The sequence below is a fragment of the Crocuta crocuta genome, unplaced genomic scaffold (assembly GCF_008692635.1).
Source record: "Crocuta crocuta isolate KB4526 unplaced genomic scaffold, BGI_CrCroc_1.0 scaffold124, whole genome shotgun sequence".
In the NCBI taxonomy this organism is placed as follows: domain Eukaryota; kingdom Metazoa; phylum Chordata; class Mammalia; order Carnivora; family Hyaenidae; genus Crocuta; species Crocuta crocuta.
The window spans coordinates 10,553,471-10,568,406 of record NW_027551573.1 but is presented as its reverse complement, the minus strand read 5'-3'; the positions used below and the strand labels follow the sequence as shown (position 1 = coordinate 10,568,406).

The 14,936-nt window shown below is 33.7% G+C and overlaps 1 protein-coding gene across 3 annotated transcripts in view; it reads left to right on the top strand.

Annotated features, from left to right (window-relative positions):
* The window catches only part of PHKB (phosphorylase kinase regulatory subunit beta), a 237,841-nt gene that overhangs the window by 120,417 nt on the left and 102,488 nt on the right, over window positions 1-14,936 (top strand). For all 3 annotated transcript variants that reach the window (XR_013331934.1, XM_077751419.1, XM_077751418.1), the window contains 3 exons: window positions 587-644; window positions 1,191-1,268; window positions 3,279-3,437. Coding sequence is in view for 2 of the 3 variants with exons in the window: in XM_077751419.1 (XP_077607545.1) it covers window positions 587-644; window positions 1,191-1,268; window positions 3,279-3,437 (295 nt within the window). In the remaining variant the exon portion in view is untranslated. The remainder of the gene's footprint in view (window positions 1-586; window positions 645-1,190; window positions 1,269-3,278; window positions 3,438-14,936) is intronic.

Sequence of the window (14,936 nt, the reverse complement as noted above, 5' to 3'; positions counted from 1 at the left end):
TTGTAGTATTGTTTTCTCTGCATGGAGTTCCCTTAGTTAGAGATCTCCCTAGAGAAATCCATCAAGCATTAATTGAAGCATCTCCTTTCTTATAAACCCTTTCCAACCTCTAGGCAGATTCAGGTGTTTCATTTCCTGTGTTCCTAATGTACCATGTGTACACATCTCATAAGATACTACAGTTATTTATTTACATGCCTGACTCCCCAATAGGCTGTGAGCTCTTGAGGGCAAGTTCCCTCTTTTTTGGTCTTCATAGCCCTCTGTCTAGTTGGTGCCAGACATTACGAAGGACTTAGTAAATATTTATTGATTGAATGATTAGTATGTGATATATTGAATGAATGTGGTTTTGAATAATAAGAGTGCTAAAAATTATTTTTAAAAGAACAATGAAGCTACTTTTATCAGTCTAATTTTGTTATTACTATATAAATCATCTATGTGTATCCTAACTACAGTTGTTCTAACAATTGTTTTATATATATAATTAATTAACATATTTGTTCTAATTAACATCATTGTTCTAATATAATTGTTCTAATTAATTTTAGTGAAATTTTTAATATTTTGTCTTCTGTTTTAGCTCTTTGATGGCATTGAATGTGAATTTCCCATATTTTTCCTTTACATGATGATTGATGGTAAGTGAGCTTTTTTCCTGAAATTTAAGCTATAGAGTATTAGTGGTTTAAAGAAAAAGCAGATGAAATATGACCCTTTCAGCTAGCAAAATAGACTATACTTCAGTGATGTTAACTGCTCTGCACTTTTATATGCTCTTCTTCTGCTTTCTAAGTGAATATTAAATCATTTAAAGAATTAAAAAATATACTTTGGAGTTATTAAGAAATGATACAGATATATTTCCTATTTGCAAATAAAATTTTTTTATGAATAGTAAAGATGAATGTTATAATCTGTGACATTGTGAATATCTATAACATTTACACTTAAGATTAGAGAATTTCGATTAAAATTCAATTTTCGCTTCTAAATGCTAACATGGCCTTCTAAAATCAGTTTCCTGGAATAATATCATATATATTTGCATTACCTTTTTTCAGTTTTATTTTTATCATTTACATAGAAAATTACCAAAATAATCATAACTGGACTTTTTCTAAGGTAAAATTTCTGTGGTGCTTATTGAGCTCAGATGCTATTGTATTTAATATTTTACATTTTAGGAGTTTTTAGAGGCAACCCCAAACAATTAAAGGAATATCAGGATCTTTTGACTCCAGTACTTCATCAGACCACAGAAGGTATAGTTGGATTGTTTTTTCAAGAAATTCTTCCTACTAATATTTCCTTAACATTACTTGGAAATGCATTAAATGATTCCTTTTTAAATGTAGTTATTTATGTTAAAGTAAAAAAAAATGAATGGAGCCTTGAATGAATTATAAGAATAATCTATTCATTTGTTGTTATAAGTTTGTTTTTATAAAAGTTCATTGGGCAAGACAAGGATGGGGAATAAATTCAGGTGGTTATGGCTATAGTCGTTGCAAGATAGTTTGCCAGCTGGGCAGTGGTTTTTGTTATGACTACCTACTATGAAAATGCCTTCACTCTGTATAGAGTGACGGTAATATAGAGTGACCAGTTTTTGTCCAGATCACCAGAAATGCTCTGTTCAGGTAAACGCTGCCCCCTCCAGAGGGCTACCTTAAGAGGCTCTGACCTAGCCTAATGGCACTACCATTGCCAAGAACATTCAGCCTCCTCTCTGGAGTTGTTGCTTGGACCTTTAGCATGATATTTTAAATGTCTGCTTTGTGCTAATCCCTCATCCTTTGAGGATGGATTTAATATTTTAGAAATGAATTAAAGACTCTTATGAGTAGTATATTGGTTTTAGTTAAACACCAGTAGGGCCCATAAAAGAATATAACTGATTTTTCAGTATGACTAGAAAACTAATTCTCAAAGAATTTCGAAGAAGAGGTTCCATGTACTTTGGGGTTTGGAAGTATTAATAAAATAAGAATATATACTAAATATACATATGTATATATATTTACATATATATGTAAACAGCTTTGAAAACATTTATCTGAAAATTAAAAAAGTTATTACGTGTGGGTATAAAGTGGTTAGTCTTATGGACATGGTGTACAAATTTGCAATGATAGCATTGGGCCCATTCTTACCTCACATGAAGTTTGTGATATTCTTTAGGGTTTTCCACAAGTACCTTAGAACACAAACTTCACAGTATGTACTCATCCTTTAAAATACTTGTAATGTTAAAGTAGTGAAATATTTGTGGGTAAACATTGAATTCCAAATAAATATTAAATTTTAAAACCAGTTATTTATATCATTATGTTCCAAATAATAATTTGTCCCAAGTGAGAAACAATGTAATGTCTTTTGTAATGAATATAATATTGAAATCCCTTGAATCAAATCTTTTAGTATTCGGTGATAGATTATTGATGCATTGAGGTGGTAATTCAGTGTATGACAGTTTAGTCTTTATCATGTTCAGAGAGTGATGTACAAACTATTCTTTGTGTTTCACAAGGACCTTTTTATTGGTTTTAGATACAAATATAACTAGGATGTATGAAGGAAGCAAATTTTAGAGAAATCTGTGCAATTTTATTAGGAAAATTAAGGTTCCTGTGGGCTGATAGTGCAAAGTCTTCTGTAGCATTCTACTAGAATATTGTGGGGGTTTTTTCCTTTTATGTCATCCACAAAGATTTTAGTCTTTAAGTAATAAATTTTAGTTTCTTTCAAGGAATGTTTTTAAATGAGTCAGTCATAGGAGAGGATGGATTTTTTTTTTCTTCAGTGATATTGAATGGTAGATAATGGACTTAATGTTTAAAATGGGGATTCCTTTGCTTTAAGCAATGGCTCAGGGTTATAATTCTTCATTTGGGATTACACAGTATCTCATTTGTAATGCTTCTACAGACTAATCCTATTAAAGATAACTTCTATGGCTCTAAATGTTGGCCTACTGTATTTTTATAGATTCATTTAAAGGTGTTAAAATTAAATGTTGTTAAAGGAGATTATGTACACATTACTGGCTAAAGCAAAACATATGCTGTCAAATTAGTGTTTTAAAGCTTTATCCACATTTTTCACTGGCAATTTCTGAAAGCCAAAATAACCAATTTTCTATAGTTTATCAAATCTGTTACCTCCTTTACAACCTGTCTCTGTCTGCGTTCTAACATTGCAATTTCTTGAAGGGAAAATTTGAGGAGGACACTGATTTTTATATTTCAAATATTTATTTTTAAACTCCATAGGTTATCCTGTCATACCAAAGTACTATTATGTGCCAGCTGATTTTGTAGAATATGAGAAAAGAAACCCTGGTAGTCAAAAGCGATTTCCTAGCAATTGTGGCCGTGATGGAAAACTCTTTCTTTGGGGACAAGCCCTTTATATCATTGCAAAACTTCTAGGTAAGTGGAAAAGGTTGGGAACATTTTTCCCCTTGTAATCAAGCTGTTAGAAATAAGTATGTTTTGGGGCACCTGGGTAGTTCAGCTGGTTAAATGTCCAACTCTTGATTTCAGCTCAGGTCATGATCTCATAGTTCATGAGATTGAGCTCCATGCTGGGCTATGCAATAGTACCTGCTTGAGATTTTCTCTCCCTCTCTCTCTGCTCCTCCCCCCCCCAAATAAATAAATAAACATTAACAAAAAAAGAAATAAGTATTTTTTTGTTGACATTTTTCTTGGATTTGGGTGGTGTTTCATACTGTTAAGAGGTCTTAAGGGAGTTTCTTAGTATGTAAAGGTCTTAGGGGAGTTTCTTAGTATGTAAAGGTATATTAATGGCTGTTTCACTGAATGATGATAGACACTTTCTGGGAAGAAAGTCAAATAGGTATGGGTAGCACTATGACCATTTAGGGGGCTGATTTAGTGTAATGACTATTTTTCTAACAGGTAGCTATAGGAACTTTGAGTTACTTTTATATAATGTAAAAAATTCTGATTTTATTCTTAATCATAGCTTTAGTAAACCACTTGCCTAAAGGAATTGGTTATCTCAAAGTTCTCTTCTTTCTCATACATACACATTGGCAACTTACTCAGTTAGCTTAGAGGCTTAATGGGCATAAATTTTTTAGAATTATTTTTCAGCTTATCCTAAAACTTCTGCTGAATATGAGTACTCTTTGGGCACATTGAGATGAAGGCTAATTTAATGAACACACACAAAAAAGCATTATTATGCATCTTTCTGCATCATTGCTTGCTAAAATTTCAAATATTATTAGGATTCCCATCAACAAGGCTATCATGTTAGAGTCAGAATTTCTTTATAGTAAATAAATTATGAAACAGCTGATTGCAAATAGTATATGTACCTGCTCTAAAAGAGCTGCTTACTGTGTGAAGTAGTGTTATTGTCTTTGTTGTTCCTAGTATTACTCTATAAATGCTAAATTTGTTTGTGTTTTAAGAGTAATCATCTTTGGTTTCTTTTTTTTACATTCCATTAGGAAAGAATATTTCAGATTTCCAATTCAAGCTTTATACAAATGATATATAACAGCAGATTGAAACTAACCAAAAAGGGAAAATTAAGTTAATGCTGCTTTCAATTTGCTTGTTTCCTAACTGTATATTCTGGGTCTCCATATATACTTAAAGCTAATTTAAGAACCTGTAGAAAAATTTTCTTCTTTTAAAGGGATGACTTTTTGATAAGGAGTTGATATTATTTATACAGGCCTTGCTTTTAGATTTTTTCAAAAGAAAAAATATTTACATGAAGTAGTTTTCTTAAAATCAAGCCAAGTTGGCAAGGTTATCTCTGGTTAGGATGTTATTTCCATCTCACTAGCGTGAATACAAAGAAGCCTTCTGGTGGTACTCACAGCTAAATAAAACATATTATAGTAGGGGAGTAGTTAACCTATCTAAGAACAAGAATTTTAACATCAAAATCATAAATTTCTATATACTACAGCTTGGAAATTATATTTGAGCATGATGAAATTTTTCTGATTCTGAGGTTGAAAACTGGAACTTGGGATATTGGATTTGAGATCTAAACTTTTATCATCTTGTATTTTGCTCTTTATCCAGTCTGGGATTGAGTGCTAGAAAAAATGCTATTTGAGCAAAGCCTGTAGATAACATTGAGAAGGCTAATGAATTGGGAATGCAGAATTGAGTACTCTACATAAGCAAATTGGGTTTTTAAAAAGGAAAAGATCGAAAATGGTATCAATCAGTAAAAAAGCATTAGACCTCCCTTACTCTGAAATAAATGTATTGAATGTAGACAGATTTTGAGTGTAGATAGCATTTTCTTATGTTAAGACCAGTGTGAACAGAAACAGTCCAGACCATGCCTTCTCATCTCTGTTTCATCACCAAAAAGAAGAAAAACATCAAAGAAAGAGTCAATTTCTCTTTTCCCTGCTGAGCTACTAAAAAGGCAGTAGAGAACCTACAGAAGGTGTGTTGCAAACCCTAAGATAACATACTCTATTCTCTCCTGCTGAACAAAGGAGATGCTCCATGTTCATTAGCACTCTGACCTCACTGTGTGTCATCTGGTTAACAAACTCACTGCTTAAGATGAATAAGATCTCAGAAAACTGAATTATTTAGTTTCTCTTAACTATTATATCCTTGCCTCGAGAACATTAAACTTCTAAGGATGTTATTAAGATTCCAGATACCACATTTACTAACAAAGTCCTATTTATTCATTAAAAGAGGCTTGGTTGGATATCTGCTTGACAGCATTTTGTGGGCAGTTAATTAGAGTTACTTGAAAATAATAGAACGATAAATCTTTGAAAATATTCTATAATATATGACTTTCACTAATTCAGGACAGTTTGTATCCAGTGAAATCTAATAAGAATATTTTACTTATACACACACACACACACACACACACACACACACCCTAATGAATAATTATGCAACCAAACCATCTGACTTTCATTCCATTTGTTAGAGCAAAAAGTCGTAATATGCTGTTTCCTGGCCCAACCTCAATGACCCACTGTGTTCTTAGAAAATCATTAATTATTGCAGTATTTTTTTTCTTTAGAAAATGTAGACTTTTAGGAAACCAGTGTTTGCTATAAAATAGGTAAATAAATTATAAACATGTTTGTTTAAAACCAGATAAGACATATTTTAAGATACATTTGACTTGTCTTAGAATAAAATGATTGTTAGCTACACCTTTAATTGTTACTTAAATTGGGAAGTTTAAAAACTGTCCATTTAAGGGGCGCCTGGGTGGCTTAGTTGGTTAAGCATCCAACTTTCGCTTAGGTCATGATCTCACGGTTCGTGGGTTCGAGCCCCATGTTGGGATCTGTGCTGACTGCCAGCTCAGAGACTGGAGCCTGTTTCAGAGTCTGTGACTCCCTCTCTCTCTGACCCTCCCCTGCTCACACTGTCTCTCTCTCTCTCTCCTAGAAATAAATAAAACATTAAAAAAAATTTTTAAAAAAAAACCTGTCCATTTAAGAGATGATTAGTCTATAGAAAGAAGTGTACCGTTTTGAGTGTTTTGAAAAATAACTTTAAAATTATTTATCACTTATGGGGTACTTGGGTGGCTCAGTCTGTTGAGTATCTGACTTTAGCTCAGGTCATGATCTTGCAGTTTGTGAGTTTGAGCCCCACACTGGGCTCTGTACTAACAGCTCAGAGCCTGGAGCCTGCTTTGTATTTGTGTCTCCTTCTCTCTCTGCCCCTCCCCCGCTCATGCTCTGTCTCTTTCTCTCTCTCAAAAATAAACATTAAAACAATTTTTTTTAAGTATTTATCACATAAAAGTCACTTGAAAATCATCATCTTTGGATTGAATTTTTTGAGGTTAAAAAATAAGAGAAATATAACCTAAGGTTAATGATAATTTTACTCTAAAACTTCCCCAAAGCCATTACTTTAATATATTTTCTTACTCAGTGTTTATAAAAAGAGAAACTAACATATCAGTTGTTTAGCTTTAAAAAACAATCTGACTTCTAGACTTCAGCTTTTCTTTTCAACACATATGCAATTAGCTTTCCTTATCTCATACATCAGGCATTCACAATGATGACATTCACTTAGGTACCACTATAAGATCCCAAATCATTAAAGATCAGAGCTTTACATACTGTATAACTTAAGATAGGTGGATAGAAGAATTTTTTTTAGGATGCATACTTTGAAAAAGTTAAGAATAAATATCAAGGGACTCCTGGGTGGCTCAGTTGGTTAAGCATCTGACTCTTGATTTCAGCTCAGTCATGATCTCACAGTTGTGGGTTTGAGACCCGGATTGAGCTCCATCCTAAGCGTGGAGTCTGCTTGGAATTCTCTCTCTCCCTCTCTCTCTGCCACTCCCCCCCAACCTTGTGCTCTCTTTGTCTCTCTCAAAATGAATAAACATTTTAAAAAACCTTTATAAATAAATATATATCAAGAATTAAAACAATGTTTTCTGATTAAGCTTGAAAATATCAAGCAATTGTTATTAACTACAACTTTCTAACAAACATAAACTCCCAAAATATTCAAATGAATGAAAATTTTCTTGAATTTTACAAAGGGTTTTTTCTTCTTCTATTATTATTTTTTAATGTCTTATTTACTTTTGAGAGAGACAGAGAGAGAGGGAGAGAGCATGATCAGGGGAGAGTCAGAGAAAGAGGGAGACACAGAATCCGAAGACAGGTTCCAGGCTCTGAGCTAGCTGTCAGCACAGAGCCCAATGCAGGGCTTGAACCCACGAACCGTGAGATCATGACCTAAGCCGAAGTCGGATGCTTAACTGAGCCACCCAGGTGCCCCGTAAAGGTGTTTTTTTTTCTTTTTGAGGTAGGTGTTATTGAATTTCTTGGGAGTGTAAGAGACTTTGAACATGATAAAACAGGTATAGAGGTACTATAAAATATCCAAAATGTTATGAAAATATAAAGTTCCGAACTTAATATCTTTGCTATCCAAAAGTTCTTTAGTAAGTCATTGTTTGGAATCCAGTAATTTTTGCAGTAGAAACTATGTTTTAAATGATTATTAACACCTAGCACACTTGTATATAGATTCTTTTTCTGATATATCATCTTTTTCCTATATTTTCTTCTCTGCTAGTTTCCCTTTGTTTTTTTCATCATGTTTTTCTTGGACTGTGGAGGAAAGATTAAGAGTTTTGGGGTCATGAACTTAAGAAACTAGACAGTTTAGGATTTGAATACAGTTTCTACTGCTTACTACTTACGTGACTTGAATAATTTTCTTAACTTCTGTGATCATCAGTTTCTTTATTTTTATGTTATAAGGATTCACTAATGAAGAAATATGCATAAAACATTTACTATGAGAAAGATATATACTTCAATAGGTCTTCTTATACTTCCTTCTACACTCCCTCCATCTCTCAATCACTATTTAGGAGATAGTATTTGTTAAAATATATTTCATAGTTCATATTAACCAGGCAACTCAGAATGTTCATGGGCCCTCCTTGTGGGTACCCCATAGCCACAAAACATCACAAGAAGAAAATGTTATGATGCTAGTTGCTACTTAACTATTCATCTTCTCCATGATTTAGCTGGTATTTGTAGAGGGCTACTGTATGTTAGTATTGATAGCCAGTAGCTCTATAGCAAGAATCCAATGTGACAACCTAGGAAATATTTCTGTCTCTCAGAGGGCAGCCTAATTATTCTGATACTCTATTTCCTAATTCTAGTGTTTGTAACTAAGGTAAGTCCATTTGCTCCACTGATTGAGCCTGGAAATCTAATGCTTTTTTTTAAAAGCTAAAGTTAGTGATCAAGTGCCCCCTAGTGTGCATGAAGACATAAGAAACTGGGAGGTCTTGATTTTCTTTGGTCTCTTGACTTTAAATGCAGTTGACTCCTTACTCAATATAGCACATGGTTTTGTTACTGATCAGTTAAAGATAAAACAAACAGATAAGAGTACACAGATATCTTTCTACATTGTGGTTGCTAAGAGATTTCCCAGCTGTTACACTTCAGGAAACTTTAAGCAGTAAGACACTGATTTCTGTGCACTTTTGTTATCTTTTTCGTGGTATCTTTGTGATTGCTAGTACCCAAATGTCGGATTTCTGTGCAGCAGGCATTATAAACATCTTGAGAGTACATGTAGTACAGTATTACTTTAAAAGCTTCATGCAAGGAAATTTTCTTCCTGTAGCTTGTATAAATCTCTGGCTTTCTTAAAACTAAAATTTTTAGTTGAATTGCTACTAGGGCTAGAAAACGTGTATAAAAATTTATGATTCCCACCCTTAAAATATATTAGTAAAATTGAATATAAAAGCAGTAATGACTAGAGTCTGAGAAGACTACATAAATACTGTCAGACTGTTTCCCAGAAATGCTAATAATACTTGCCTCAAAATGTGTCTGATTCTGTGCTCTGCCCTTTACAAGTATTATCCTAAGTATTATTACAAGTATTATTCCTAGCTTCTCTATGAGATGGATACTGTATATCATAAACTGAGGCTCAGAAGAGTTTAGCAACTCACCCCAGGTCACATAGCCCATGACTGGTGCTTTACTGATTTACTCAGGAGTCTGCAGGATGATTGTGTCACGTGTAACCTTTGTGGCATTAAATATGCTCATTAAAAATAAAAACCTTGCTAACTTAATTTGCATCCTGTTTTCATTTACATGCTTATTGTTAAAGACATATTTCTTAGTCATTTCTTGTCCTCTGTGAATTGTCCAGTAATTTTGCCCATTTAACCTTTATTTTATGGTCTTTCTTCACAGTCTGCATGAATGTTTTACATATTAGGTATACTAATCCTCTCTGGTATTTTCCTAGTTTGTTTGCCAATGAACGTTGCACTGTTTTTTGATGAATGAAATTTGAAATCTTCATATAATTAGATCTATCATTGTTTTTTAATTTAATTCTGACCACAGAATTTAACATTTAATTTTAGGAAGTCTATCCTTGTTACTTAATTGAGTTAAAAATACTGGTAAGTTTGGAATTTTTTTGGTATAATGTATGAGTTGAGGATCTACATTTTCTTTTTCTCTCTAGCTTATTTCGTAATACATGTGTTACTAATATGTGTCCCTGCTGCTGAGAATCAGGCTTTGAAGCACATAATTTTCCCCCATAAATTATCTGCTGAGCCTATTTTAATGTGTCCTATGTAATTTTGGTGTCATGACAAAAAAATTACTTTGTTAAATTTTCTTTGAATTGTCATTTTATTAAAGAAACAAAAATTCTTCTTCATATTTTCTTTTTACCTTCAAGAGTGATTGTTTGAAGTAAACCCAGGGTATATTTCATAAAATTTCTGTGCATAAAAAATACAAATATTAATGAACCTAATCTGTCCTATAAGGGTTTAAAGATGGCTGTCCTTATTTATAGAAATGCTTAGTTATCTGTGAGGTTTCGGACTGTACTCTGAAATTTAGAAAGCCATTGCTCTTTTATCCTTGTTTCTTATTTTCATTTTTTTTCAGGCACAAGATCTTTCAGACTTGTTCTTTTCCACCACAAAGTCAGTGCCATAGAATCAGCAGTGAGAAATTCTTATTTTGCCTCCTGAATGATAAAAAGCAATGCAGTGAAAAAAATGTCTATTAACCTGACCTTTTTAAGGCATTAGTCATTTTTACCATTATGGAAATTAAAACAATGATTACAGCAACTGATGTGCCCGAATTTGTTAACCCACCAATTTATTATTTTGTTTAATAAGTCTCTTGAGTGCCTACTATATGGAAGTTGCTGTGTGAGAAAGTGGGGTATAGCCATGAAAAAGAAGCATACAGTCTGTGGGGAGCACAAGATGTAAGTTGGAACATTAAGCTAGATATACAGGTGCAGCACAAAGAGAAAAATGAGAAAGAAATGCCAAGAAATAAGCTTTTTCAAGGGATGTGGTTAAACTATTTGATTCATATCAATTTTAATAGATTAATATTTATGCTTTCCAAGGATATAAGATTTCTTCATTTTTCTGTCATCATTTATAAATAACAAAATAATAAAGATAGAATTTCATTTCTGTAGAAAGACAGTGAAACATTAATTATGTAAAATGCTTGTTGGTAGTGAAAATTTTTTCACATCTCAATGATCAGACAAATGAGATAGGGAAATAATTTGGTGCTATTTAGACTATCACTATACTAATCAATCCTGCATCATGAGCTCCACTGATATTAATAAATAGAAATTATATGTCGATATTTGTCATAATTAAGCCTATATTGGTTTGTTTTAAATTTTGCAAAAGTGTATTTTTTTTTCAGAGAGAAGAATGTTCTGTGATATGCTTCCTGATTTGAATGTGAAAGCTATAACATATCAAGATCTAAATTATTTGTTTACTGTCTTCTCCTCGTGGTATCTTTTCCATCTGTGTTGTATACAGTGTCAGTGTTTTTATACAGCAAGATTAGTATGGGCTAAGAACACAGATCCCAGAGAGAGACAGCCTGTGTTTGAATCTAAGCTCTGTCACTTAACCTGCCATGTGCAAGTTGCTTAGCTGCTCAGTGCCTCCATTTGGTCATCTGTAAAATGATAAGGATGCCTTTAGGATTAATGAATTAATGTGTATTTAATACAGTATGTCTGCTGTAAATTTGCAAACAAGGCTAGAAACATATTAAGCACCGGGTAAGCGTTGCTGTGGTTGCTGTTGCGGAGGCAGCAGTGGGTGCGGTGGCTTCTGTGGCCTCTGCAATTGCTGTTCCTCCTTTTTATTGTCATGCTATCATTAATATCACTTGTAATGTAATTAAAAGCATCTTTCAAGAGTTACTAAAAACACCTTTGGTGATAACATTGAATATGTGCCCTGAAGTTACCCAGAATAGAAAAACCTATATAATGAGAAACCTTACCACAGCTGCAAAGAAATTTACAAGTGTCAGTGTAGTTGACTCTCTGTTCTGTTTTTCAGAATTATTCACTGACTAAAAGAAGTACCTAAAAAGCTATGGAAAATGAGGTGTATTTTTCAAATTAAATATTATACATGGGTGAATTTAAACAAAACTCAGCATGGTGTCATTTTTATGTATTCAGTATAGAACTGAAGATGAAACATGAAATGAGCACATTTTCATAGCTTGAGTGTAGCAAAAATAAAGTGTTCAGATTCACTTTGGGAGAAGTCAAATTCTTTTTTTTTTACATTATTATTCATTTAACTTTTATATGTCTGAGTGTAACTAAGATAACCTTAAAGATTTGCAGTTGCTGGGACAGAGTATGTCTGCTGTAAATTGGCATAGATACTGTCAACTTGCACTCCAACAAGTTTATGCAGTATTAAACTTCAAGGTTTTGTTCCCACCACCTCTTCCCAGCATAGTCCTCTTCACATCCATGGAGAATCCCTGGTATGCTGAGCTTCCAATGTCGAATCTCTCTGAGGTGTGTTATAACAGAAGATAGCAGAGAACCACTGACTCGGAGTACATTCTCCACACCCTCCCCTTCCAAACTCTCTAAATTGCCTTCCTTATTTTATGTCCTTAGACTTTATCAAAAGTTACCAAAAGGAACTACCGCATGAAAAGAGCTTCCATGTTTACAGTACAACAGCAGTTGAAGACATGGCTTTCATGCTGGTTAGCCCCATGAAGAATGCCCTGTCTCAGAAATCTCTTTTATTTTTTTATAAATTTTTAAATGTTTTTTATTTATTTCTGAGAGAGACAGACGTGAATAGGGGAGGGTCAGAGAGAGAGGGAGACACAGAATCTGAAACAGGCTCCAGGCTCTGAGCTGGCTGTCAGCACAGAGCCTGATGTGGGCTCAAACCCACGAACCGTGAGATCATGACCTGAGCTGAAGTTGGACGCTCAACCGACTGAGCCACCCAAGTGCCCCCAGAAATCTCTTTTAGAATTTAGTATCAGGAAACACTTAGTATTCCCCTCAGGAAACACTTAAGTCTCCTCTTCATGAACTGGTTTCCTTTCTTGAGAGAATGCAAATACATTCTTTTTAGAACAGCTTTATTTAGGTATAATTTACATACTATATCTTAACCTATTCCAGGTTTACAATTCATTGGGTTTTTTTTTTTTTTGTATATTCAGAGTTGTACAGCCATCACCACAATCAATTTTAGAATATTTACGTCACCCATCAAAAAACCTCTTACTCAGTCACTCTCCACTTAACCCTAATCATTTCACCCTTTCCCCAAACACTGGACACTCATTAATGTGCATTTTATCCTTGTGTATTTGCCTATTCTGGACATTTCATATACCTTGAATTATATAATGTATGGTCTTCAAGATTCATTTCTATATCAGCAACTTAATTCTTTTTCCAGCCAAATAACATTCCATTGTATGTATATACCACATTGGATTTATCTGTTCATCCATTAGTGGACATTTGTATTGTTTCCACTTTTTTTTTTTTTTTTTGCTTTTATAATCATGCTGCTGTGAACTTTCATATACTAGTTATTGTTTGACATATGTTTTCATTTCTCTTAGGTATATATATACCTAGGGGTAGAATTGCTGAATCGTATTAAAGCTCTGTGTTTAACATTTTGAGCAATTCCAGAGTGATTTCCAAAGTAACTGTACCAGTATGCATTCTATCCAGCAATATGTGTGAGGGTTTTAATTTCTCTACATCCTTTCCAACCCTTGTTCTTGTTTCTTTTTTTGACAATAGCCATCCTAATGGGTATGAAATGGTATCTCATTGTGATTTTCATAAGCATTTCCCAAATTACTAATGTTGTTGAGCATCTTTTTGTATGCTTATGGGCAATTTATATATCTTCTTTGGAGAAATATCTATTCAGAAACTGTGACCATTTTTTAATTGTGTTGTCTTTTTATTATTGAGTCATAAGAGTTTTTTTTAAAGATATTCAAGATAGAAGTCCCTTACAAGATATGCTATTTGTAAATATTTTCTCCCCTTCTGTGAGTTGTCATTTCACTTTTTTTATGGTGTCTTTTGAGGTCCCAGAGGCTGTAATTTGACAAAGCTCCATTTATTTCATTTTTTCTTTTGTCACTTGTTTTCATTTTATAGCTTTGTCTAATCCAAAGTCACAAAGTTTACCCTTTTATTTTCTTCTAACAGTTTTATAATTTTAGCTCTTATATTTAACTTTTGATCTCTTTTGAGTTAAGCTTTATAGGTGGTTTGAGGAAGAGGTCCAGCTGTATTCTTTTGCCTATAAATACCAGTTGTCCCAGCACTATTTGTGGGGAAAAAAAAAAAAAACCCTTTTCCCCCATTGAATTGTTTTGGCACGCTTGTCAAAATTCAGTGAACCATAAATGTAAGGATTTATTTCTACACTTTCACTCCTATTCCATTAATCTATCTTTATATTAGCACATCATTATTATCCTTTTTGAAAAACTTCTTTAAAAATGTTTATTTGTTTATGGGGCACCTGGGTGGCTCAGTGGGTTAAGCGTCTGACTCCTGATTTCAGTTCAGGTCATGATCCCAGAGTCATGAGATTGAGCCCCACGTTGTGCTCTGTGCTGAGCATGGATCCTGCTTAAGATTTTCTCTCTCTCTCTCTCTCTGTCTCTCCCTCTCCCTCTCTGTCTGTCTTTCTCTCCCTGCCTTTGTCCCTCTCCCCCACTCATGCTCNTTAACCGACTAAGCCACCCAGGTGCCCCTATTTATTTATTTTTAAAGAGAGAGAATCCCAAGTAGGCATTGTGCTGTCAATGCAGAGCCCAGCACAGTCTCACCAGCCATAAGATCATGACCTGAGCCAAAATCAGTAGTCAGGTCACTGAACCAACTCAGCCACCCGGGTGCCCCTAGTACCACATTATCTTAGTTACTTTAGATTCTTCTTTCAGTCTGGATGCCTTTTATTATTTTTTCTTGTCTCACTTTTCTGGCTGTAACCTCTAGTACACTGTTGAATAGAAGTGACAGGAGTTGACATCATTG